We start from the raw sequence: 23,610 nt of genomic DNA on the forward strand, positions 1-23,610 counted from the left end.
AGTAGTAATGTTTATAGTTGATTTGTATTTATTTTGATTCATTTACTCATTCATTGAAAAACACTTTTCCCCCCCCCCCCCTTTCTTCCACCACTGCACAAGATATCCATCTATTAGTCCTTTTAGGAACAGGTTGAATTGTGCAGGTGTAAAGATGCGACGTTGGAAACCTATAAAGACCGTTACACATTTATCTAGTAAAAAAAAGGGGTTGGGGGGGGGGGGGGGGGTGCGGCGAGGGACCACATGCATGTGTGCAACCTGAGCACGCAAGTACGGGTGTCACCATGAGCCTCCACTCCTCAGCTAAAGCGAGGCTGACAACTGCACTGGGCTTGACTGGCCTGTCGCTGCAGCCAACATGACAGTTGCACTGCCGGGCACCACTCCACACACACACGCACACGCACACACACACACACACACATATAAACATAGTGACATTGACACACACGCATAGCTTCATCCAGATATGATGTGCAGGTTTCCTCATCAGCACATGCAGCATGTTGTGACAGACTGGCCGTATACTGTAGACCAGTGTGTGCGTGTGTGTGTGTGTGTGTGTGTGTGTGTGTGTGTGTGCGTGCGTGTTGTTTATAATCCTCAAGCTGGCGAGTGCAGATGCTTGACTGTCTCTGAAAACATCATTACTATTCCCACCGAGGGGGCGGGCGGGGAGGGGTGTTATAAAGCAGCGGGGTAATAATACCATATATTGAGATTTATAATCTGATGTTGATTGTGTTTTTTTCATATTTTTTTTGGTTGTTGCTTTTTTTGCTTACAGTTGCCGAGGAGGGGCTCTGGGAGTGCGGGCTGTCGTACGAGTGCAGGACCTTGCTGTTTAAGGCCGTTCACAACTTGCTGGAAAGGTAAAAAAAAGAAAAAAAAAATTGGATTATTTTTATTCACTTGAAGCTTGTATTGGATGTTATGAATGTAAAAAAGTGACTGCGGGAGACCTTCTAAAGTTTTCCTTCTGGAGCCAATAAAAAGAGAATAATCTGTTCCAGGGTCGAAGCGGAGATATCATGAAAGGTGCATTACCTGTATCAGACGGGGTCCGTGACCCCTATGCAGTAACTCTGCAGAGGGGTCGTGACATTTTTTGGTTGATTAAAGCTAGAGATGTCTGATAATATCTTTTTTGCCGATATCCGATATTCCGATATTGTCCAACTGTTAATTACCAATTCCGATATCAACCGATACCGATATATACAGTCGTGGAATTAACACATTATTATGCCTAATTTTGTTGTGATGCATTAAACAATGTAACAAGGTTTACCAAAATAAGAGAACAACTTGTCACGGCGAGGGGGTTTTCGCAACATACTGCGAGGATTGTTGCCCTAGGGTAAACTGGGTATAACACATGGCACACTGACAAAGCTTAACCTATTGTTACTATAACAATCTACAAGGTTAAGGTTGCTTCTCTTTCTTCCCCTCCATTTTTCTGCATTCTTTCGTATCTCAAGTTATCATTACGTATATGTATTGTTGCATTTGAACAATTGTATTGTTGATAATAAAGGTAAAGTACTGGTATTGTTTATTATCAATAGCACTATTTCTATTGGTATTCATATTGCTCCATTTTTAGTGTAATAATGCTCATTGTCATTTCTATATTTTTTTTTTTTAATTTTCGCTAACTGCTTATTTGCTATTACTTTTACCATCATATTTGTACATGTCGTATTTGCTGATGTTGCTCTGTTGTTGTTGTTGTTGTTGTGTTTGCTGTTGTTGTTTTTGTCTCTCTGTCTAATCCCCCTCTTGTCCCCACAATTCCCCCCTCTGTCTTCCTTTTTCTCTCTTTCTATCCCCTCCTGCTCCGGCCCGGCTGCACCAAATGATAATATAAATACATTTAATAAAGTCAAAATACAAGTAAGGCAACAAGAGAAGTATCCTACACTTCTCTTTTGTAAAGTAAATATGAACAGCCGATATGGGCATCTACATCTGCTATATGATTTGCCCGAGAAGCTGGGCAGGACATTATAAAAAAAATAATAAATAAATAAATAAAAAAATAAAAAATAAAAAAATAAGAGAACAACTTGTCACGGCGAGGGGGTTTTCGCAACATACTGCGAGGATTGTTCTCCCGGGATGCAATCAGACTTTTCCGGACGAAGGTATCAGATAGGAACATATTTATTATTAATCTAACTACACAGGACAAAAGACAGGAACATAAAACTTAACGCAGGAAACATACGCTAACACTTAGACTGAACTACGGACATAGAAAACAACTAATCAAACTATGGCATAGAACGAACAAGATTTACTGCGGGCATGAATGAAGCAATGGCATGAAACGAGCAATGTCGCCAGGCCGACTAACTGGCAAAGACAGGCTTAAATAATAGTCTCTTAATTAGAGCAAGTGCGTGTCCCGAACACATGAGGCAGGTGAAACTAATAAGTCGCCATGGTAACTAAACAAATAAGGGAGCGCAAACAGGAACTTAAAGAGTCCAAAACAAACAGAAAATAACAAAAACAAGACCACAGATCATGACACAACTCAAGTTATGGAAAAAAGTTCCAACATGGCACTGCCATATTTATTATTGAAGTCACAAAGTGCATTATTTTTTTTTAACATGCCTCAAAACAGCAGCTTGGAATTTGCACATACATTACATAGAAACTAGTAATGAATGAAAATGAGTAAAATTAACTGTTAAAGGTTAGTACTATTAGTGGACCAGCAGCACGCACAACCATGTGTGCTTACGGACTGTATCCCTTGCAGACTGTATTGATATATATTGATATATAATGTAGAAACCAGAATATTAATAACAGAAAGAAACAACACTTTTGTGTGAATGAGTGTAAATGAGGAGGGAGGATTTTTGGGTTGGTTCACTAATTGTAAGTGTATCTTGTGTTTTTTATGTTGATTTAATAAAAAAAACAAAATTAAAAAAAAAAACGATACCGATAATTTCCGACATTACATTTTAAAGCATTTATCGGCCGATAATGTCGGCAGGCCGAAATTATCGGACATCTCAAATTAGAGCGGTGGTTCTCAAACTTTTTTTCACCAAGTGCCACCTCAAAAAACATTTGGTTCAGTAAGTACCACCGTTAAGGCCAGCATTAGTAACGTATTAGGCCTAGGTATCCATTAAAAACAAGGCAGAGGTTGTATTTAACAAGTATATTTAATAGTTTTAACACAGTAACTTTGCGTTTGAATATAGGAAAATAAAACACTGTACTTGAATCAAAATGTATTGCTGTCATGATCCGTGGTCCGGAACGATATATTAAAATATATATATATATATATATATATATATATATATATATATATATATATATATATATATATATATATATATATATATATATATATATATATATATATATATATATATATATATATATATATACACTACCGTTCAAAAGTTTGGGGTCACCCAAACAATTTTGTGGAATAGCCTTCATTTCTAAGAACAAGAATAGACTGTCGAGTTTCAGATGAAAGTTCTCTTTTTCTGGCCATTTTGAGCGTTTAATTGACCCCACAAATGTGATGCTCCAGAAACTCAATCTGCTCAAAAGAAGGTCAGTTTTGTAGCTTCTGTAACGAGCTAAACTGTTTTCAGATGTGTGAACATGATTGCACGAGGGTTTTCTAATCATCAATTAGCCTTGTGAGCCAATGAGCAAACACATTGTACCATTAGAACACTGGAGTGATAGTTGCTGGAAATGGGCCTCTATACACCTATGTAGATATTGCACCAAAAACCAGACATTTCAAGCTAGAATAGTCATTTACCACATTAGCAATGTATAGAGTGTATTTCTTTAAAGTTAAGACTAGTTTAAAGTAATCTTCATTGAAAAGTGCAGTGCTTTTCCTTCTAAAATAAGGACATTTCAATGTGACCCCAAACTTTTGAACGGTAGTGTATATATATATATATAACTTTTAACTTTAACTTAACTTATATATATATATATATATATATATATATATATATATATATATATACACTACCGTTCAAAAGTTTGGGGTCACATTGAAATGTCCTTATTTTAGAAGGAAAAGCACTGTACTTTTCAATGAAGATAACTTTAAACTAGTCTTAACTTTAAAGAAATACACTCTATACATTGCTAATGTGGTAAATGACTATTCTAGCTGCAAATGTCTGGTTTTTGGTGCAATATCTACATAGGTGTATAGAGGCCCATTTCCAGCAACTATCACTCCAGTGTTCTAATGGTACAATGTGTTTGCTCATTGGCTCAGAAGGCTAATTGATGATTAGAAAACCCTTGTGCAATCATGTTCACACATCTGAAAACAGTTTAGCTCGTTACAGAAGCTACAAAACTGACCTTCCTTTGAGCAGATTGAGTTTCTGGAGCATCACATTTGTGGGGTCAATTAAACGCTCAAAATGGCCAGAAAAAGAGAACTTTCAAAAATGTGTCTCCTCAGTTCCCAAACGTTTACTGAGTGTTGTTAAAAGGAAAGGCCATGTAACACAGTGGTAAAAATGCCCCTTTGCCAACTTTTTTGCAATGTGTTTCCGCCATTAAATTCTAAGTTCATGATTATTTGCAAAAAAAAAAAAAAAGTTTCTCAGTTCAAACATTAAATATCTTGTCTTTGCAGTCTATTCAATTGAATATAAGTTGAAACGGATTTGCAAATCATTGTATTCCGTTTCTATTTACCATTTACGCAATGTGCCAACTTCACTAGTTTTGAGTTTTGTACAAAATGAGCTAAAATACTAGCATAACACCTGCTAACATTAGCATGCTAACATAGGATGAGCACATTTATAAGATGGTGCCAAGTATCAAAAACCTTGATTTATTAGGTTTAAAAGAACAAAATGTGCTAATTTTTTTTACCTTACTAACACCAATAAATAAATATTATTTCTTTATTAAACAGTCTCAAAAAACTTGAGTGATCTCATCTTAGGGTACAAATAATTTGAGTCTGAGCTTTTCTTCCTGTCACTCACTCACTCACTCACTCACTCACTCACTCACTCACTCACTCACACTAGCAACGTTAATTGGCCTCCTCTCTAAGGTCGTTGAAAAAGAGGTGCGTCCCCAAACAAAAACACTAAAAAAAAAGAAAAGAAGTGACCGTTGGCCAACTCTTCTTGCCTTTTGGCATCATCAAGTCAATGAAATTAATAATCTGAGCCGTGAATCATTTGCTCAAGTACCCCAAACTCTCCGTTCTGATGCGGAGCCATCTGTTAAATGAAGCAGCACATATTTGCTCTCTATTAAGTTAAGCATCAGCGATCATCACGGGGGGCAGACGGAATTAACCTTCCTATTACCTTGAAGCTAACGTCTTTTATTGCTAACTATTCCGCCGCCGCGAAAAGAGATGGCTTTCTCTTCCGTGACGCGCGGCGGAAATAAACTTTGTCGCAGGCAGGTGATTTAATTTTTTATTTATTTTTTTTGCCTCCGCTCGAATGACCGTAAATTTGAGTCAATTAGGAAGGTCTTAATCAAACAATGACAAGCAAGGTAATTAGAAGTAATCTAATAATAATGGCCGCGGATTGCGAGAGAGAGCAAAGGTCTCTGGAATGCACGGGTGTTGTTGGTAATTTTTTTTTTTAAATGGAGACAAGTTGTAAACATGGACAACGATAAAGGACTACACTGCAAGAACTGGAATCTAAGTAAGATTAAATATCTCAAATAAGGGTGATATTTGCTTATTTTCTGTCCGATAAGATAATTCTTCTCACTAAGCAGATTTTATGTTAGAGTGTTTTACTTGTTTTAAGGGTTTTTGGTCCCAAGTGATCTCACTAAGATTTTACAGCTTCACTGCAAAAAGTCAGTGTTCAAAAACAAGAATAAAAAATACAAAAATTGGAGGTATTTTATTTGAACCAAGCAAAATTATCTGCCAATAGAACAAGAAGATTTGGCTTGTCAAGACTTTCCAAAACAAGAAAAATGAGCTAACCTCAATGAACCCCAAAATACCTTAAAATAAGTATATTCTCACTAATAACAAGTGCACTACTATATGAGTACGTGTTTTCTATTGTTTCATTGAAAATAAAACAGCAAAGTCCATTTGGCCGTCATTTGTTTTAATAAGAGACACAATTGTGTCAAAGTCATGATTTTTTTTTTCATGCTTGAAGTAAGAAATTATTACTTTAAAAAATTACTTTTATACTTGTGAGTGTTGATGACACAGCTTTGCATCAGTTGATATTCTAGTTTCAAGCATGTTTTACTCAATATAGGTCATACAATAATCAGCAACAAGCTGTAATATCGTACTGAGATCATTTAGGACCAAAACACTTAAAACAAGTAAAACACTCTAACATAAAATCTGCTTAGTGAGAAGAATGATCTTATCAGACAGAAAATAAGAAAAATATCACCCTTATTTGAGATATTTAATCTTACTTAGATTTTTGTTTTTGCAGTGTTGTCGCTGAGATGTTATGACCTATTTTGAGTAAAACATGCTTGAAACTAGAATATCAACTGTTGCAAAGCTGTGTCATCAACACTCACAAGTATGAAACTACTTTTTTTTAAAGTAATCATTTCTTACTTCAAGCATGAAACAAAAAATCATGATGCCGAGCGCATATCATTATGTCAAGATAACTAGCATTTACTTAATTTAAGAATATTTTTCAACATATTGAGCAAAAAGGTCTCTTTTTTTTTCTACCAAGAAAAGTGCACTTGTTATTAGTGAGAATATACTTATTATATGTATTTTTGGGTTCATTAAGGTTAGCTCATTTTACTTGTTTTGGAAAGTTTTGACAAGCCGAATTTTCGTGTTCTATTGGCAGATAATTTTGCTTAGTTCAAATAAAATACCCCAAATTTTTTGTATTTTTTTCTTCTTCTTTTTGAACACTGACTTTTTGCAGTGTAATGCCACACTGAAAAGAAAAGAAAAAGGTGACGGAACAAGTTAGCGACATACCATAGCATATTATGTTTTTATACAACAAAAAGTTAGCGTATAGCTACTTTTACTTTCTAAAAAAAAAATACATCTGAATTTAACTTTTGAAGGAGAAAGAAAAAAACCTCTCAGAAGTAACATGCAGTACCAGACAACAACGGAGGGGCAGCAGTTGGGTAAAGTAAACTGCGTACCGCCAGACTGAACCTAAAGAAGAAGCACTTTTGCAGCTGAGCCACTTGTATGAGTAGATTGTGAACATGAATTTTTCGGACCATAAGGCGCACTTAAAATCCTTTCATTTTCTCAAAACTCGACAGTGCGCCTTATAACCCGGTGCACCTAATGCGCAAAATAATTTTGGTTGTGCTTACAGACCTCAAAGCTATTTTATTTGGTACATAGTGTAATGATAAGTGTGACCAGTAGATGGCAGTCACTTATAAGAGATACGTGTACACTGCAATATGACTCAAGTAAACAACACCAAAATGGTATGTGTTCCATTGAAACTATAGAACGTTACACACGGCGCTCAAAAATCTATCAAAATGTTTTAGTACAACTTTGGTAAGCTATGAAGCCGCACCACTTGATGAATTGTACTGTGCTTCAACATACGAGTATTATTATGGTGTGTGTATAAGGTAAGACATATTATCTGGCGTTTTGTTTCGCAATATTATGCAAAGTAACTTTTCTTACCTTCTGGTACCTGCTGATCTGTATTTGGGATCTGCATAAGTCCTGAAAAATCTGCCTTTTTAGTCCGTGCCGTAGTCAATAAGCTTCTTCTTTTTCTCTACCTTCTTGTTATGGGACATTCATCTTCCGCTGTTGCCATTTCTAATATAAAGTAGTGTAAAGTTCTTACTTATATCTGTCAGTAAACTCGCCATGAAAGCGCTAAAACATACCGGTATAGTTAGTTTACATTATTCACTCAAGGAACTTTAGTTATTGGAGAGTTACGGTCGGACGGTTTTTCTTGGGACACATTTCCGGCGTTATTGTTTCCGGATGATTGAAGTCTGAATGTCATTAAAACAGTTAGCTCCATCTTTTGACACTTCTTCCACTCCCGTCCTTGCACGCTACACCGCTACAACAAAGATGACGGAGAAAAGACGCTGTCGAAGGTGAGCCACGTAAAGAAGACCGCCCACAAAACGGCGCATCCGGAAGCAAATGTCAGAAAGCGGCTTGAAGATGATCGGTAAAACATAATTTATGCAACATTTTGACCAAAGAACTACCATTACATGTTATGTAGACCACAAGGAAGTGTTTTTAATTTAGAAAAAAAAATTAATAATATGACTCCTTTAATGCGCCTTATAATCCGGTGCGCCTTATACATGAAAAAAGATCAAACATAGACCATTTATAGGCAGCGCGCCTTATAATCCGGTGAGCCCTCTGGTCCAGAAGATACAGTACTTACAAGATTTTACATTTGATTTCTAGAAATGTCCCTAGTTTTTGGAGCTATTTACTTATTTTTAGTCATTGATTTTACATCAGAATCCTAATTTATAGCATGAATAATTATCATTTGTCTCTTCTACTTTAAAAATGTTATAATTGAGAAAATCCAGTCATGGGGAGAACATGCAAACTCCACACAGAAAGACCGGGGATCGAAACCCAGGACGTTCGTATTGTGAGGCACACACTAACCCCTGTACCACCGTGCTTAACTATTCAAATAAGATATTTTGGTTTTACCCGCTTTTTTTTTTTTTTTAAGATTTTGCGACATCCTGAAAATGCTTAATTTAAGAATTGCAAGTTGAATAATTCTTGATTTTCCAGAATAAAATACTTATTTGTACCTTAAAAGTCCTGCTAATTTCTAGATATACAAACCTAGGATTTAAAATGTAAAATTAACTAGCTGCATGTACGTCTAATTTCACTAGTTTATAGTATTTTTGTCCTAAAATCTAGTCTTTGTATCTCATATTTTATCAGCTCTTTTTTTAAAACAGTGCAGTAGTTTGTTGTGATATTACACATGACTTTGATTGCAGTATTTTATTGTGAAATTACAGTTAATTGCTTTGAATTGTAAGGAACATATTTTTACGTGATAATATATCATATTGTAGGTGTTTATTACACTTTGCATTCATATTTTGCTGTTTTTTTTTTAAATTTTTTATTTATTTTGCTTGATTGTAAAAGATACACAACTATGGAAGCTCTGGTCTGAGAAGTAAAAGAGGGGTGATGTAAAAAAACTGTAAAATTCCATTCCGTTTTATTTGAGGTGGTCTGTCATAACGTTTTTAGAACTCTATCGGACATTGTGACTTTTGGTATTAGTGTTCCTGAAAAAAAGGGACCCAAACACACATACTGTACAGCAGGTTTTTACAGCTAAATGTGTACATATAATTTATACACACATACACATCGGCCCCCCAGACACATTTTTCTCTCTCAATGTGGCCCCCTAGTCAAAATATTGGCCCAGCTCTGGCTTTATTTTTGAAAATCCAAAATTTTCTGAGATTTTTAATTCAAGTTTTCCATTAGCTGTAAGCCATAATCATCACAATGACTGTACGGTATATCAAAAGAAGACTTGAAATATCTTGAGTTGCACGTTACGAGCCTATGTCATATGTTAGCCTCACCTTGTAAATTTAATTGCTGGATTAAAAGAACCTTTGCATGATAGTAAAACATTTTGGGAGTTTCACCTGTGTAACACATGAACGAATGAACGGTGCAGGTAGCAGCCAGGACGTGCATATAGGCTGAGGAAGCTTTACATTGCCAACCGGAGTCTATCAAATGATCTTGTAAAGCTTTAACCTGGATTTGAGGATCCACTTTGGAATTCCCTGGCACAGAGACACAGACAGACAAGACGGTGTGTGTGTGTGTGTGTGTGCGTGTGTGTGTGTGTGTGTGTGTGTGCGTGTGAAATGTCACTGAAGTGAGGAGAAAAAATAGCAGGGCAAGCCAAATAAGGAGCACGGCAACTCAACAGCCTGATCCCATCAAAATGATGGGATGAAAGTGAAAGATTTTGGAAGTGTGAAAGAAGACACCACTTTGAGGAGGAGACATTAGTAGACTTCTCTGTTGCTGTGAGGTTGTGATAAACCCCGTAGGGTGGGTGAAAATGTTATATTATATTACATTTTCATAATTAATATGATATACCCAATAAGAACTAAATAGAAATGGGCATTTGACGAAATTTGTGAGGATTAACAATTTATTGTATCATCAATTATTTTTCTGATAATTGTTTTGCATGTAAAATAAAAATACAATAAAAAAGAATCATCAATTATTTTCTAATATTTATTTGTATATAAATTAAAATAGAATAAAAATGAAATTGACATAAAATTAACCATATACATTATATTAAAAAATGTTTTTTTGTGTGTGTTAAAAACCGATTTTTAAATTATCCTCCAAAAAAAGTCAAATTTGTGATAAGTGCATGACTTTTTACAGATAATCTTAACAAATAGGAGGAGGCATTTGTCCACATTTCCTTGATTTATTAAATGGGGCAATTCCTAATTTATTGCATAAGCAATTGATTTCTAATATTTTTTCCTGTAAAATTAAATAAAATGAAAAGTAAAATAAAATCAAGTTTAAATACAAATGACCAATATTTGTTTGTTGAAACATTTTTTTTCCAAGTAAACCCTAAATAAAAACAGTTTTGTAATGAATGCTTTTCTGTTGCTGTGAGGTTGTGATACACCCCGTAGAGTGGGTGAAAATACTATATTGTATTATATATATTTAATAATTAATATAATATACCAAAAAAGAACTAAATAGAAATGGGCATTTGACGAAACTTGGGAACATAACAATTTTTTCGCATCATCAATTATTTTTCTAATGATTTGTTTAAAATTATCTAATGATTTGTTTTAAATTATCCTCCAAAAAAAGTCAAATTTGTGATAAGTGCATGACTTTTTACAGATAATCTTAACAAATAGGAGGAGGCATTTGTCTACATTTCCTTGATTTTTTAATTGGGGCAATTCCTAATTTATTGCATAAGCAATTGATTTCTAATATTTTTTCCTGTAAAATTAAATAAAATGAAAAGTAAAATAAAATCAAGTTTAAATACAAATGACCAATATTTGTTTGTTGAAACATTTTTTTTCCAAGTAAACCCTAAATAAAAACAGTTTTGTAATGAATGCTTTTCTGTTGCTGTGAGGTTGTGATACACCCCATAGAGTGGGTGAAAATATTATATTGTATTGTATATATTTAATAATTAATATGATATACCAAATAAGAACTAAATAGAAATGGGCATTTGACGAAACTTGGGAAAATAAAAATTTTTTTGCATCATCAATTATTTTTCTAATGATTTGTTTAAAATAAAAATGACAATAAAAATGCATCATCAATTGTTATTTTCTAGTATGTATTTTAATATAAATTAAGATAAAATAAAAATGCAATTGACATAAAATTAACCATATACATTATATTAAATAATGTTTTTTTGTGTGTTCAAAACAGATTTTAAATTATCCTCCAAAAAAAGTCAAATTTGTGATAAGTGCATTACTTTTTACAGAGAATCTTAATAATAGGAGGAGGCATTTGTCTACATTTCCTTGATTGATTAATTGGGACAATTCCTAATTTATTGCATAAGCAATTGATTTCTAATATGTTTTGCTGTAAAATTAAATAAAATACAAATAAAATAAATTCAAGTTTAAATACAAATTACCTATATTTGTTTGCTAAAACATTTTTTTTTCAAGTAAACCCGAAATAAAGACAGTTTTGTAATGAATGCATTGCTTTTTGTACAGAATCTTATGAAATAAGAATAGGCAATTGACTACATTTTCCTGATTGATTAATTGGGATAATTATGAATTTATTGCATCATCAATTTTTTGTTTCTAATATATTTCTGCATATAAAATAAACAAGTTAAAAATGCAAATATAATTAAATCCAGTACAACCATAACAGAACAATATTTGTTTAAAAAAACAAAACATTTTTATTTCAGTTGATTAATTGGGCCAATTACTAATTTATTGCATAATTAATTGTTTCTAATATTAAATAAAATGCAAATAAAATAAAATCAAGTTTAAATACAAATGACCAATATTTGTTCAACACATTCATCTAAAGTAAACCCTAAATAAATACAGTTTTGTATTGAGTGCATTGCTTTTTGTGCAGACTCTTATAAAATAGGAATAGGCATTTGACTACGTTTCTTTGATTGATTAATTGCAAAAAATTACCCATTTATTGCATCATCAATTATTTTTTAACACTTTTTTGCATATAAAAAAAAACAAAAACAAAATAAAATCAGGAATAAATATAAAAGAACAATATTTGTTAAAACATTTTTTTCCAAGTTACTCCCAAATTAAGCCAGTTTTCTAATAAGTGCATTTCTATACATCTTACTAAATAAGATTAGGCATGTGATTAAATCTCCTTGACTATATTAGTTTTGTATTGTTTACGTTGATGTACAGTATATTGAAAAATATATTCCTGCCCATAGCACAGTTGTAGCCAAGTATTGCACTAACCCAGGGGTGTCCAAAGTGTGGCCTTGGGGCCATTTGCGGCCCGCAGCTCAAGTTTTGTTTGTTTGGCATATTGTCAAAATAAAATCAGACAAAAAAACAACGGTAAAAATGTAAGCATAATAAGCAAATATGGTAGCTAATTTTTTAATACTAATAATTAGGGATGTCCGATAATATCGGACTGACGACATTATCGGCCGATAAATGCTTTAAAATGTAATATTGGAAATGATCGGTATTGGTTTCAAAATTATCGGTATCTGTTTAAAAAATTTAAATGTATGACTTTTTAAAACGCCTAAACCTGCGTGCCGGCCCAGTCACATAATATCTATGGCTTTTCACACACACAAGTGAATGCAAGGCATACTTGGTCAACAGCCATACAGGTCACACTGAGGGTGACCGTATAAACAACTTTAACACTGTTACAAATATGCGCCACACTGTGAACCCACACCCAACCAGAATGACAAACACATTTCGGGAGAACATCCGCACCGTAACACATCATAAACACAACAGAACAAATACCCAGAACCCCTTGCAGCACTAACTCTTCCGGGACACTACAATTTTTTTATTTTTTTTTAACAATATAACATATCAAAACGGCCCCTGCATGCTTTGGCTCGTCAGTGTGCGGCCCTTTGTGGAAAAAGATTGGACACCCCTACTACTAACCACTTCATCTCAGTTTTATTTCAATTAGCAATTCATCTGCCATTAATTCCACCTATTCGACAAGACGAGAGAGACAATCAGCATGAATCATTCAACTTGAGACTGAAGTTGTCCTCTTTTGACTCCTGCAGATGTCTGATGGACAAAGGCTTCATGCGTGTGGGAAAATGGTTCTTTAAGCCGCACGAGCTGCAGGGAAAGTCTCTGGGCAGCAGGTAAGTGGACCAAAGAGTCTTGTACTGCGCTTTGTGGTGGTGGAGGATTTACAGTCACTAGTCTGAACTAGACCTCGTTTGGCGTCTGGATAGAGTGACACAGCTAGCGGGATGTCCTTCATGTGCGCTGTCCAGCCTCCCCTCGTCCTCGGGGCTAACAGCAGCACGCCTGCAGCGTCAGACTATTAAAAAAGCAGACCGATTTACTGAATGGTGGCTTTGTCACCTCTTTATGTTGTGTGTGTGTGTATATGTGTTTTGTTCCACCTTGTAGGCAACGAGATGGAGACTATAGACTAGTGGGATATTTACTTTATTGCTATTTTCCTGTGCTACCGCATAACCGAACCAGTGTTAGTAAGAAGGAAAGAAAATGTGACGGTAACCCTAGAACAGGAAATAATCCAGTCTTGCTTCATTCACATCATACACTAGTGTTGTCCCGATACCAATATTATAATAAAATTATTTCAATACTTTTCGGTACTTTGACACTTTTCTAAATAAAGGGGACTACAAAAAATTGCATTGTTGGCTTTATTTTAACAAAAAATCTTAAGGTACATTAAACATATGTTTCCTATTGCAAGTTTGTCCTTAAAATAAAATAGTGAACATACAAGACAACTTGTCTTTTAGTAGTACATTGACGTCCCACTGGGGTGAGTTTTCCTTGCCCGTATGTGGGCTCTGTACCGAGGACGTCGTTGTGGCTTGTACAGCCCTTTGAGACACTTGTGATTTAGGGCTATATGAATAAACATCGATTGATTGATTGATAGTAAGTAAACAAACAAAGGCTCCTAATTTAGTCTGCTGACATATGCAGTAACATATTGTGTTATTTTCCACTCTATTATTTTGTCAACATTATTAAGGACAAGTTACGTAGCCCCTAAATGGACATGGGGGGAAAACATTTTTTATATAGTTTTTTTTTTTTTTTTTTTTTTTAGACATGTAGACTTTTTAAAAAGTTATAAAAAAATAAATAAAAATTAATTATAATTTGACTTTCTCGAGATACATGTCTAAAAAAAAAAAAAAAAAAAAAAAATTATAACATTTTTTTTTTTTTTTTTATAACTTTATAAAAAGTTTCTCGTGCGCACGAGATACATGTCTAAAAAAAATTAAAATAATAAAAATATATATATATTTTTTTATAACTTTATAAAAAGTTTCTCGTGCGCACGAGATACATGTCTAAAAAAAATTAAAATAAAATAAAATAAAAAAGATTAAAAAAAAAAATTCACCCATGTCCCTTTAGGGGCTCCGTAACAGGTGGTAGAAAATGGATTATTAATCTAATTGTTCATTTACTGTTAATATCTGCTTACGTTCTCTTTTAACATGTTCTATCTACACTTCTGTTGAAAATGTAATAATCACTTATTCTTCTGTTGTTTGGATACCTTACATTAGTTTTGGATGATACCACAAATTTGGGCATCAATCCGATACCAAGTCGTTACAGGATCATACATTGGTCATATTCAAAGTCCTCATGTGTCCAGGGACATATTTCCTGAGTTTAGAAACCTAATGTACATTTAAAAAAAACAAAAGAAGCCAAAAAATATGGACGTAATCATAGAAGTATCGACTAGATACACTCCTATACTTGATATCATTACAGTGGATGTCAGGTGTAGATCCACCAATGGCGTTTGTTTACATTTTGATGCCTGTTAGCTACGGTGTGTAGTGAAGCATGTTTAGCTATTCCTCGTCCTGCAGGCATGATACTTGTAAGAAACATACTCTATATGTTGCCATGGAGACCAGGATTAGTGATTTAGAAGTAGCTACAACACTGCCGATTGCGGCTGGACTTTAGCCGCGAGCCAGCTAGCCATGTCTTAAAGCACCTCTTCCTGAGGGCGTTTCAGTGTTATAACTTCACCTTTATCTCTAGTTTTTAGGCCAAAATGCGTCCGTTCTCCCTTTTCTGTCTACACACTGTGTCTGCTTGTAAGTACTCTGTGCTTGTGCGCTGCCGAACATGCTCATCTGCTCGTAAAACCCACAATGTGACGACAACGGGGGGCCGGGGGGTTTGGGAGTACTTTTTAGAGGCGGTATAGTACCGAATATAATACATTGGTATCGCGATACTATACCAATACCGTACAACCACCACATAACCGACCGAACCAGTGTTAGTAGGAAGAAAAACAATGTGATGGTAACCCTAGAACAGGAAATAATCAAGTCTTGCTTCATTCACATCATACACAAATTGAAAGTTTTAAATTAAAATTGATGTATAAATCCTATGTATAGATTGAAGAGGTTTATGGGTTTATTAGCATCGTAATCATCAGCTTTTTACTGACAGTTAGTAGAATTAGTTTCGTCCTTTTTATGTATTTTATTTGGTCAAAGTGTGATGATACCCATATGTAGCAGAAAACAATATAAATTTAAGACTCGCCTGACATTGCACATGGCAGCAAATTATTTTTTTTATAGTGAAGGCATGTGAAATGTCTGCGAAAACGCGTAAATCCGCATTTTAAACATTCATTTTCGCGTCAGTCGTTATTGTCAGTACTATCAGAAAACAAAGACTTAAAACGAACTACAACCAACGCTACTGGTGAAATTAAGTAGAGCATGCTTAGCTGCCTAATGTACGCCCAAAACTAAAGAGGAGACATTTTACCAAGGTATGCCAAGCCCTATAGGCTACTGTTTCAAATGTTTCAGATTGCCATATTACTTGGTACATGTAGTCCACAATATGCAAACACAAATTAATTATTTTATCATTTAATTTGGCTGTGTCCATACGTTTCACATTGCCATGATGACAGCCGTACTAATTTTGGAACCCATTTCCTCAGCGTGTCAGCATATTGAGAACGAAATAGGCACTGACACTACCCATATCCACATAGGTTGTATTTGTCCAAAATATACTTTTCCCTGTCAGTTGGATGACACATCGACATACAGGCTAACAGGCCTGACTTACCTATCAAGGAGGAAATTGGCAAGTTTGGCGTCAGATGAAAAAATATTCTCCGTCGTCTCCATCTTTCAAAGGCATACTCGATACAAATCCTCGTTTTGTTCCTGGCTTTGTCATGAATAAGTTGGGAATCGTAACGAGGCCTTTTGGATTTACTAAGGTCTGACATGTTTAGTAACTTAACCAGTGGTAGTAGCTCGACGAAGATGGCGGTGCGTAACTGGGTGTGACACACTCAATGACTTTCTAATCGGTTAAAACGGTGGAGGGCGGGACATCGAAATGAAAACAATAACAGGATTTCGGGGCTGTAAATCTCATTTTGAAATGAGCATATCCTGGCTGAACTACTGTTATAAGTTGTAGAGGTATTCAAAAAGAACATGATTTATTAATGCTTTTTGATATATCACGGCCATTAAATGATGACTTGACATGCAATGTTTACATATGGCTCCTTTAAGAGAATGGTGATAAGTTAAATGGAGTCAAGAAATAAAATGTCCTTTTTTTATTGCCATCCAGTACGTGTTATTTCACAGACAGTAAAATCAAGTTTTTATTTTAAATATTCAACTAAAATTAAATATTAAAAACTATATAATTTCAAATAAATACATACAAATAATAAATGCAATATTTTTTAAAAGACTGTCCTTTAAGATTTAGGGTTGACTTACATCTAGGTCAATACTAATCAATACTACTAATATGAATGGGTACCTAGTTCGGTACTTTTATAGGCACAGACCGAATTCTGCCGGTTCTACCGGGTCACATAAAATCAAACGGCGTCATTTTTCGATACCTTTGTTTCATGAGACATCACGCCTGGTTGCAATCCCAGCCTGGTCAACCAAGTATGGGGGGCAGACCATCACTTAAGCAGACTCCGTCGGACTGCCTCTCTGTAATTTTACAATTTTCTATCCCAAAAAAGCAGGTACGCCTGATGGAAAACACTCAGTAAGGCTCCGCTTTTCAAAATGAGCTTAGCTCAATGCTAATTTACATCGGATTTTCCATTTACATGCTACTGATTAGCATTAGCGATTCTACGATTTCAACACCTCCCAATTTGGTAATAAAAAACTTCACCTAAGATGCATTCACAATCAAACAACTGATGTGTAATACCTGCAATACTTACAGTTCAAACACTTTTTAGGGGGCAACAAAATACCTGATTCAGCTTAATAGCAAAGACTACTTCCTGACTTGGCAACACAGTGTAGCCTACGCAATACTGCCGTTGTCACGTGGGAGGGGGGGTCGCAGTTTACTGCGGGGTTAGTTCCCCCGGGATGCAGACGGAACACTCCGGACAGGACGTGCAGGTAGGAACACGGTTTATTTGCCGAAAGTCAAACAAGTACCAAAAACTGAAAATAAGCCAGAGGAAAAATGTGCCGATCGCACTCGAAGCTAAGGCTAACACTTAACTGTAGAAAAAGCAAGCAATGAAGCCAGGCCAAGGCAGGCTTAAATAATGCCTCTGATTAGTGCTCGGGGAACAGGTGAGCGTCCCGAACACCAATCAGAGGCAGGTGAAAATAATAAGCAACCGTGGTAACTAGAACAAACTCAAGGGTGCACAAAACAGGAACTGAGGGAGTCCAAAACTAACCAAAAATACCAAAACATGATCCGGGCCACGGGTCGTGACAGTTCTGGAATTACAACTGCATGCAAAGTCTACTTTATAATACTCGCAAATGAGACTCAGAAGTGTAAGAAATAAAGACAAAACAACTGGACAGCACAGTTATAATTATCAGCTCACTGTTAAATGCTACATAAAAACAGATTTTTTTAATTGAACTAATTAGCATTTATTAACACATACATTCCAGGTATTGGGAATTGATACCGTATTCATTCAAATGTTAATGGTATTCCTCTTTAGATGCTGAAGTCAAACAAACAAAAAAAAAGGTGTAAAACACACAAAAAACACACAAATTTGTAGAATGTACGCCAAAGAGACTTGGAGTTGATTTCACAAGGATGGTGTCATCACACATTAGTTCTGTTATTTAAGTGTGAATCTATTTGCCTCTCTTTTGGGAACTGTGCTCTTTTGTTGTTTCCTGCCAGAAACTCCATGTGACTCCAATCTCTTTTTTTTTCCTCCCCCACTTTTGTTTATCACCTTATTTTGTAACTGCTTGCGTTTCTTTCATGGGGTGTCGTTTTGATTTGACTTTAAAAAAAAAAAAAACGTCAGTGACCTCGTGTCCTCGCTCGACAGATTAAGAGAGTTGAGAAAAGTCCTCATTGCCAAGGCAGCAAATCATTTTTTTTATTTCCCTGCAATTTTTCCACAATAAATAGAAATGGGCATTTGGCGGATTTTTTAAAAATCAACAATTTATTGCATCATCAATCATTTTTCTAATGATTGTTTTGCACGTTCATGTATTTCAATGTGAATACCATATTTTCCCGCAGTGCGCCTTATAACCAGGTGCGCCTAATGTACCGTATAGAATCTAGATAAATAAATAAATAAATGTATTTATTTATTTATTTCATCCATCCATTCATCTTCAAAATAATCGTACTCATCTCACTATATGAAATGTAACTTACTTCACCGAGTATTATTTATTTATTTATTTTTATTGTGATTACTTACACTGCAAAAAGTCAGTGTTCAAAAACAAGAAAAAAAATATTCAAAAATTAGGGGTATTTTATTTGAACTAAGCTAAATTATCTGCCAATAGAACAAGAAAATTCGGCTGGTCAAGACTTTCCAAAACAAGTAAAATTAGCTAACCTCAATGAACCCAAAAATACCTTAAAATAAGTATATTCTCACTAATAACAAGTGCACTTTTCTTGGTAGAAAAAAAAAGAAACCTTTTTGCTCAATATGTTGGAAAATATTCTTAAATTAAGTAAATGCTAGTGCCATTATCTTGACATAATGATAATTATGATTTTTTTTTTCATGCTTGAAGTAAGAAATTATTACTTTAAAAAAGTAGTTTTATACTTGTGAGTGTTGATGACACAGCTTTGCATCATTTGATATTCTAGTTTCAAGCATCTTTTACTCAATATAGGTCATAAAATCTCAGCTACAAGCTGTAATATCTTACCGAGATCATTTGGGACCAAAACCCTTAAAACAAGTAAAACACTCTAACATTAAAATCTGCTTAGTGAGACGAATTATCTTATCAGACAGAAATTTAGCAAATATCACCCTTATTTGAGATATTTAATCTTACTTAGATTTCAGTTTTTGCAGTGTATGGAGTATATTGTGAATAAATTGATAACAGGAAGTGAACAAAAGTTTTTAGCAACTGTTATGTAAAAGAAAAGGGGTAGGATTAAAAAAGCTCTGCTTCTTCCTACTCCTTTTCGAACATGTTGAAAAGGGAAACTGGAAATTGTGATGTATCATGTTGTTGTTCGAAATAAACTCAAACTCAATGTACGGAATAATTCTGGTTTTGCTTATTGACCTCGAAGCTATTTTATTTGGTACATGGTGTAATGATAAGTGTGACCAGTAGATGGCAGTCAAACGTAAGATATCCGTGTAGACGGCACTATGATGGCAGTCACTCACAAGAGATACGTGTAGACTGCAATATGACTTAAGTAAACAACACCAAAATGTTGTATGTTCCATTGAAAATATACAACATTACACTCTGCGCTCAAAAATCTATCACAATGTTTTAGTACGACTTTGGTAAGCTATGAAGCCGCACCGCTTGATGGATTGTACTGTGCTTCAACATACGAGTATTATTATGGTGTGTGTGTGTGTGTGTAAGGTAAGACATATTATCTGGCGTTTTGTTTCACAATATTATGCAAAAGCAACTTTTCTTACCTTCTGGTACCTGCTGATCTGTATTTGGGATCTGCATAACTCCTAAAAATTTGCTTGCGTCCGCCTTTGTAGTCCATGGCGACGCCATAGTCGATAAGCTTCTTCTTTTTCTCTATCTTCTTGTTATGGGACATTCATCTTTCGCTGTTGCCATTTCTAATATAAAGTAGTGTAAAGTTCTTACTTATATCTGTCAGTAAACTCGCCATCAAAGTGCTAAAACATACCGGTGTAGTGAGTTTACATTATTCACCCAAGGAACTTTAGGTATTAGAGGGTTCCGGTCGGACGGTTTTCCGGCGTTGTTGTTGTACTAGTGAGCCACGGATGAGGAGATGCTGCTCCGTTATTGACTGAAGTAAAGTCTGAATGTCATTAAAACAGTTAGCTCCATCTTTTGACACTTCTTCCACTCCCGTCCTTGCACGCTACAACAAAAATGACGCTGTCGAAGGTGAGCCACGTAAATAAGACCGCCCACATGGGTCCCATTTTTTTTTATAGTCTTTGGTATGACTCGGCCAGGGTTTGAACTTACGACCTACCGATCTGAAGGCGGACACTCTAACCCAGTGGTTCTTAACCTGGGTTCGATCGAACCCTAGGGGTTCGGTGAGTTGGCCTCAGGGGTTCGGCGGAGGTCAAAACACACCCGACTCATCGTGTAAATAAAAACTTCTCCCTATCGGCGTATTACGGATACGGCAACAGCAGAAGTCAGACTGATTTGCAGGTGTGTAATTTGTTGTGAGTTTATGCACTGTGTTGGTTTTGTTGTTTGAACAAGGTGATGTTCATGCACGGTTCATTTTGTGCACCAGTAAAAAAACATGGTAACACTTTAGTATGGGGTAACATATTCACCAATAATTAGTTGCTTATTAACATGCAAATTAGTAACATATTGGCTCTTAACTAGTCATTATTAAGTACTTATTAATGCCTTATTCGGCATGGCTTTATTATAACCCTAACCCTCTAACCCGAACCCTAACCAAATAACTGTAAATTAAGTCTTTGTTACTTACAAACCCCATTTCCATATGAGTTGGGAAATTGTGTTAGATGTAAATATTAACGGAATACAATGATTTGCAAATCATTTTCAACCCATATTCAGTTGAATATGCTACAAAGACAACATATTTGATGTTCAAACTGATAAGCATTTTTTGTTGTTGCAAATAATCATCAACTTTAGAATTTGATGCCAGCAACACGTGACAAAGAAGTTGGGAAAGGTGGCAATAAATACTGATAAAGTTGAGGAATGCTCATCAAACACTTATTTGGAACATCCCACAGGTGTGTAGGCTAATTGGGAACAGGTGGGTGCCATGATTGGGTATAAAAGTAGATTCCATGAAATGCTCAGTCATTCACAAACAAGGATGGGGCGAGGGTCACCACTTTGTCAACAAATGCGTGAGCAATTTGTTGAACAGTTTAAGAAAAACCTTTCTCAACCAGCTATTGCAAGGAATTTAGGGATTTCACCATCTACGGTCCATAATATCATCAAAGGGTTCAGAGAATCTGGAGAAATCACTGCACGTAAGCAGCTAAGCCCGTGACCTTCGATCCCTCAGGCTGTACTGCATCAACAAGCAACATCAGTGTGTAAAGGATATCACCACATGGGCAGAGGAACACTTCAGAAACCCACTGTCAGTAACTACAGTTGGTCGCTACATCTGTAAGTGCAAGTTAAAACTCTCCTATGCAAGGCGAAAACCGTTTATCAACAACACCCAGAAACGCCGTCGGCTCCGCTGGGCCTGAGCTCATTTAAGATGGACTGATACAAAGTGGAAAAGTGTTCTGTGGTCTGACGAGTCCACATTTCAAATTGTTTTTGGAAACTGTGGACGTCGTGTCCTCCGGACCGAAGAGGAAAAGAACCATCCGGATTGTTATAGGCGCAAAGTTGAAAAGCCAGCATGTGTGATGGTATGGGGGTGTATTAGTGCCCAAGACATGGGTAACTTACACATCTGTGAAGGCGCCATTAATGCTGAAAGGTACATACAGGTTTTGGAGCAACATATGTTGCCATCCAAGCAACGTTACCATGGCCGCCCCTGCTTATTTCAGCAAGACAATGCCAAGCCACGTGTTACATCAACGTGGCTTCATAGTAAAAGAGTGCGGGTACTAGACTGGCCTGCCTGTAGTCCAGACCTGTCTCCCATTGAAAATGTGTGGCGCATTATGAAGCTTAAAATACCACAACGGAGACCCCCCGACTGTTGAACAACTTAAGCTGTACATCAAGCAAGAATGGGAAAGAATTCCACCTGAGAAGCTTCAAAAATGTGTCTCCTCAGTTCCCAAACGTTTACTGAGTGTTGTTAAAAGGAAAGGCCATGTAACACAGTGGTGAACATGCCCTTTCCCAACTACTTTGGCACGTGTTGCAGCCATGAAATTCTAAGTTAATTATTATTTGCAAAAAAAAAAAGTTTGAGTTTGAACATCAAATATCTTGTCTTTGTAGTGTTCAATTGAATATGGGTTGAAAAGAATTTGCAAATCATTGTATTCCGTTTATATTTACATCTAACACAATTTCCCAACTCATATGGAAACGGGGTTTGTAGAATATGTTCCCCTAGTGTCCAAAAAACTCTAAATTAAGTAATATGTTCCCCATACTAAAGTGTTACCAAAAACATATAATAACTTTTGTCCTGAATTTGAAAAAAAAGGAGTGTTCGGTGAATGCGCTTATGAAACTTGTGGGGTTTGGTACCTCCAACAAGGTTAAGAACCACTGCTCTAACCACTAGACCACTGAGCATCCCTATAATAAATAATAAGTAAATAATTCCTATAAAAAAAGTAATGAAAATATGTGATGCATTACATTGTAATTGTATGCATGTTCCAAATAAACTGAAACTGAACCGAGTAGCTGGACAGGACAAAATAAATACAAATTAATTAATTAACTAATTAATTAAAATAAAATAAAATAAATGCAAATACATGTTCAAAAGGCCACTTGACCTCCTTATTTACAGCGTTGGCTTCCTGGTTCTACTAGTCTTTATTTTGACATTTCAAAACAACCCCCCCTTCTTCCCTCCTCCCAGCCTCATGGCGTTGAATTATTGAACATGCTGGAAGTAGGAGGAGGTAATATCAGCGCGGCAAACAAGTGCATCGCTCGTCTGCGTGCAACAACAACAAACAAAAAAAAAGCTCCCCTAAATGTACGATTTTGCTCCGCTTTTCCATCTCCCACGCCGCTGGGGAGAGCGTCGCTCCGTTCATGTCATGTGACCTCCCGCCTCAGCATCTCCTTT

The 23,610-nt window shown here is 35.6% G+C and overlaps 1 protein-coding gene across 2 annotated transcripts in view; it reads left to right on the top strand.

Annotated features, from left to right (window-relative positions):
- Window positions 1–23,610, top strand: part of LOC133639111 (mediator of RNA polymerase II transcription subunit 13-like) — a 333,705-nt gene that overhangs the window by 217,714 nt on the left and 92,381 nt on the right. For both annotated transcript variants that reach the window (XM_062032256.1, XM_062032257.1), the window contains exons 3-4: window positions 791–875; window positions 13,383–13,466. In XM_062032256.1, coding sequence (XP_061888240.1) covers window positions 791–875; window positions 13,383–13,466 — 169 coding nt within the window. The remainder of the gene's footprint in view (window positions 1–790; window positions 876–13,382; window positions 13,467–23,610) is intronic.

Source organism: Entelurus aequoreus, linkage group LG21 (genome assembly GCF_033978785.1).
Source record: "Entelurus aequoreus isolate RoL-2023_Sb linkage group LG21, RoL_Eaeq_v1.1, whole genome shotgun sequence".
NCBI classification, from domain to species: Eukaryota; Metazoa; Chordata; class Actinopteri; order Syngnathiformes; family Syngnathidae; genus Entelurus; species Entelurus aequoreus.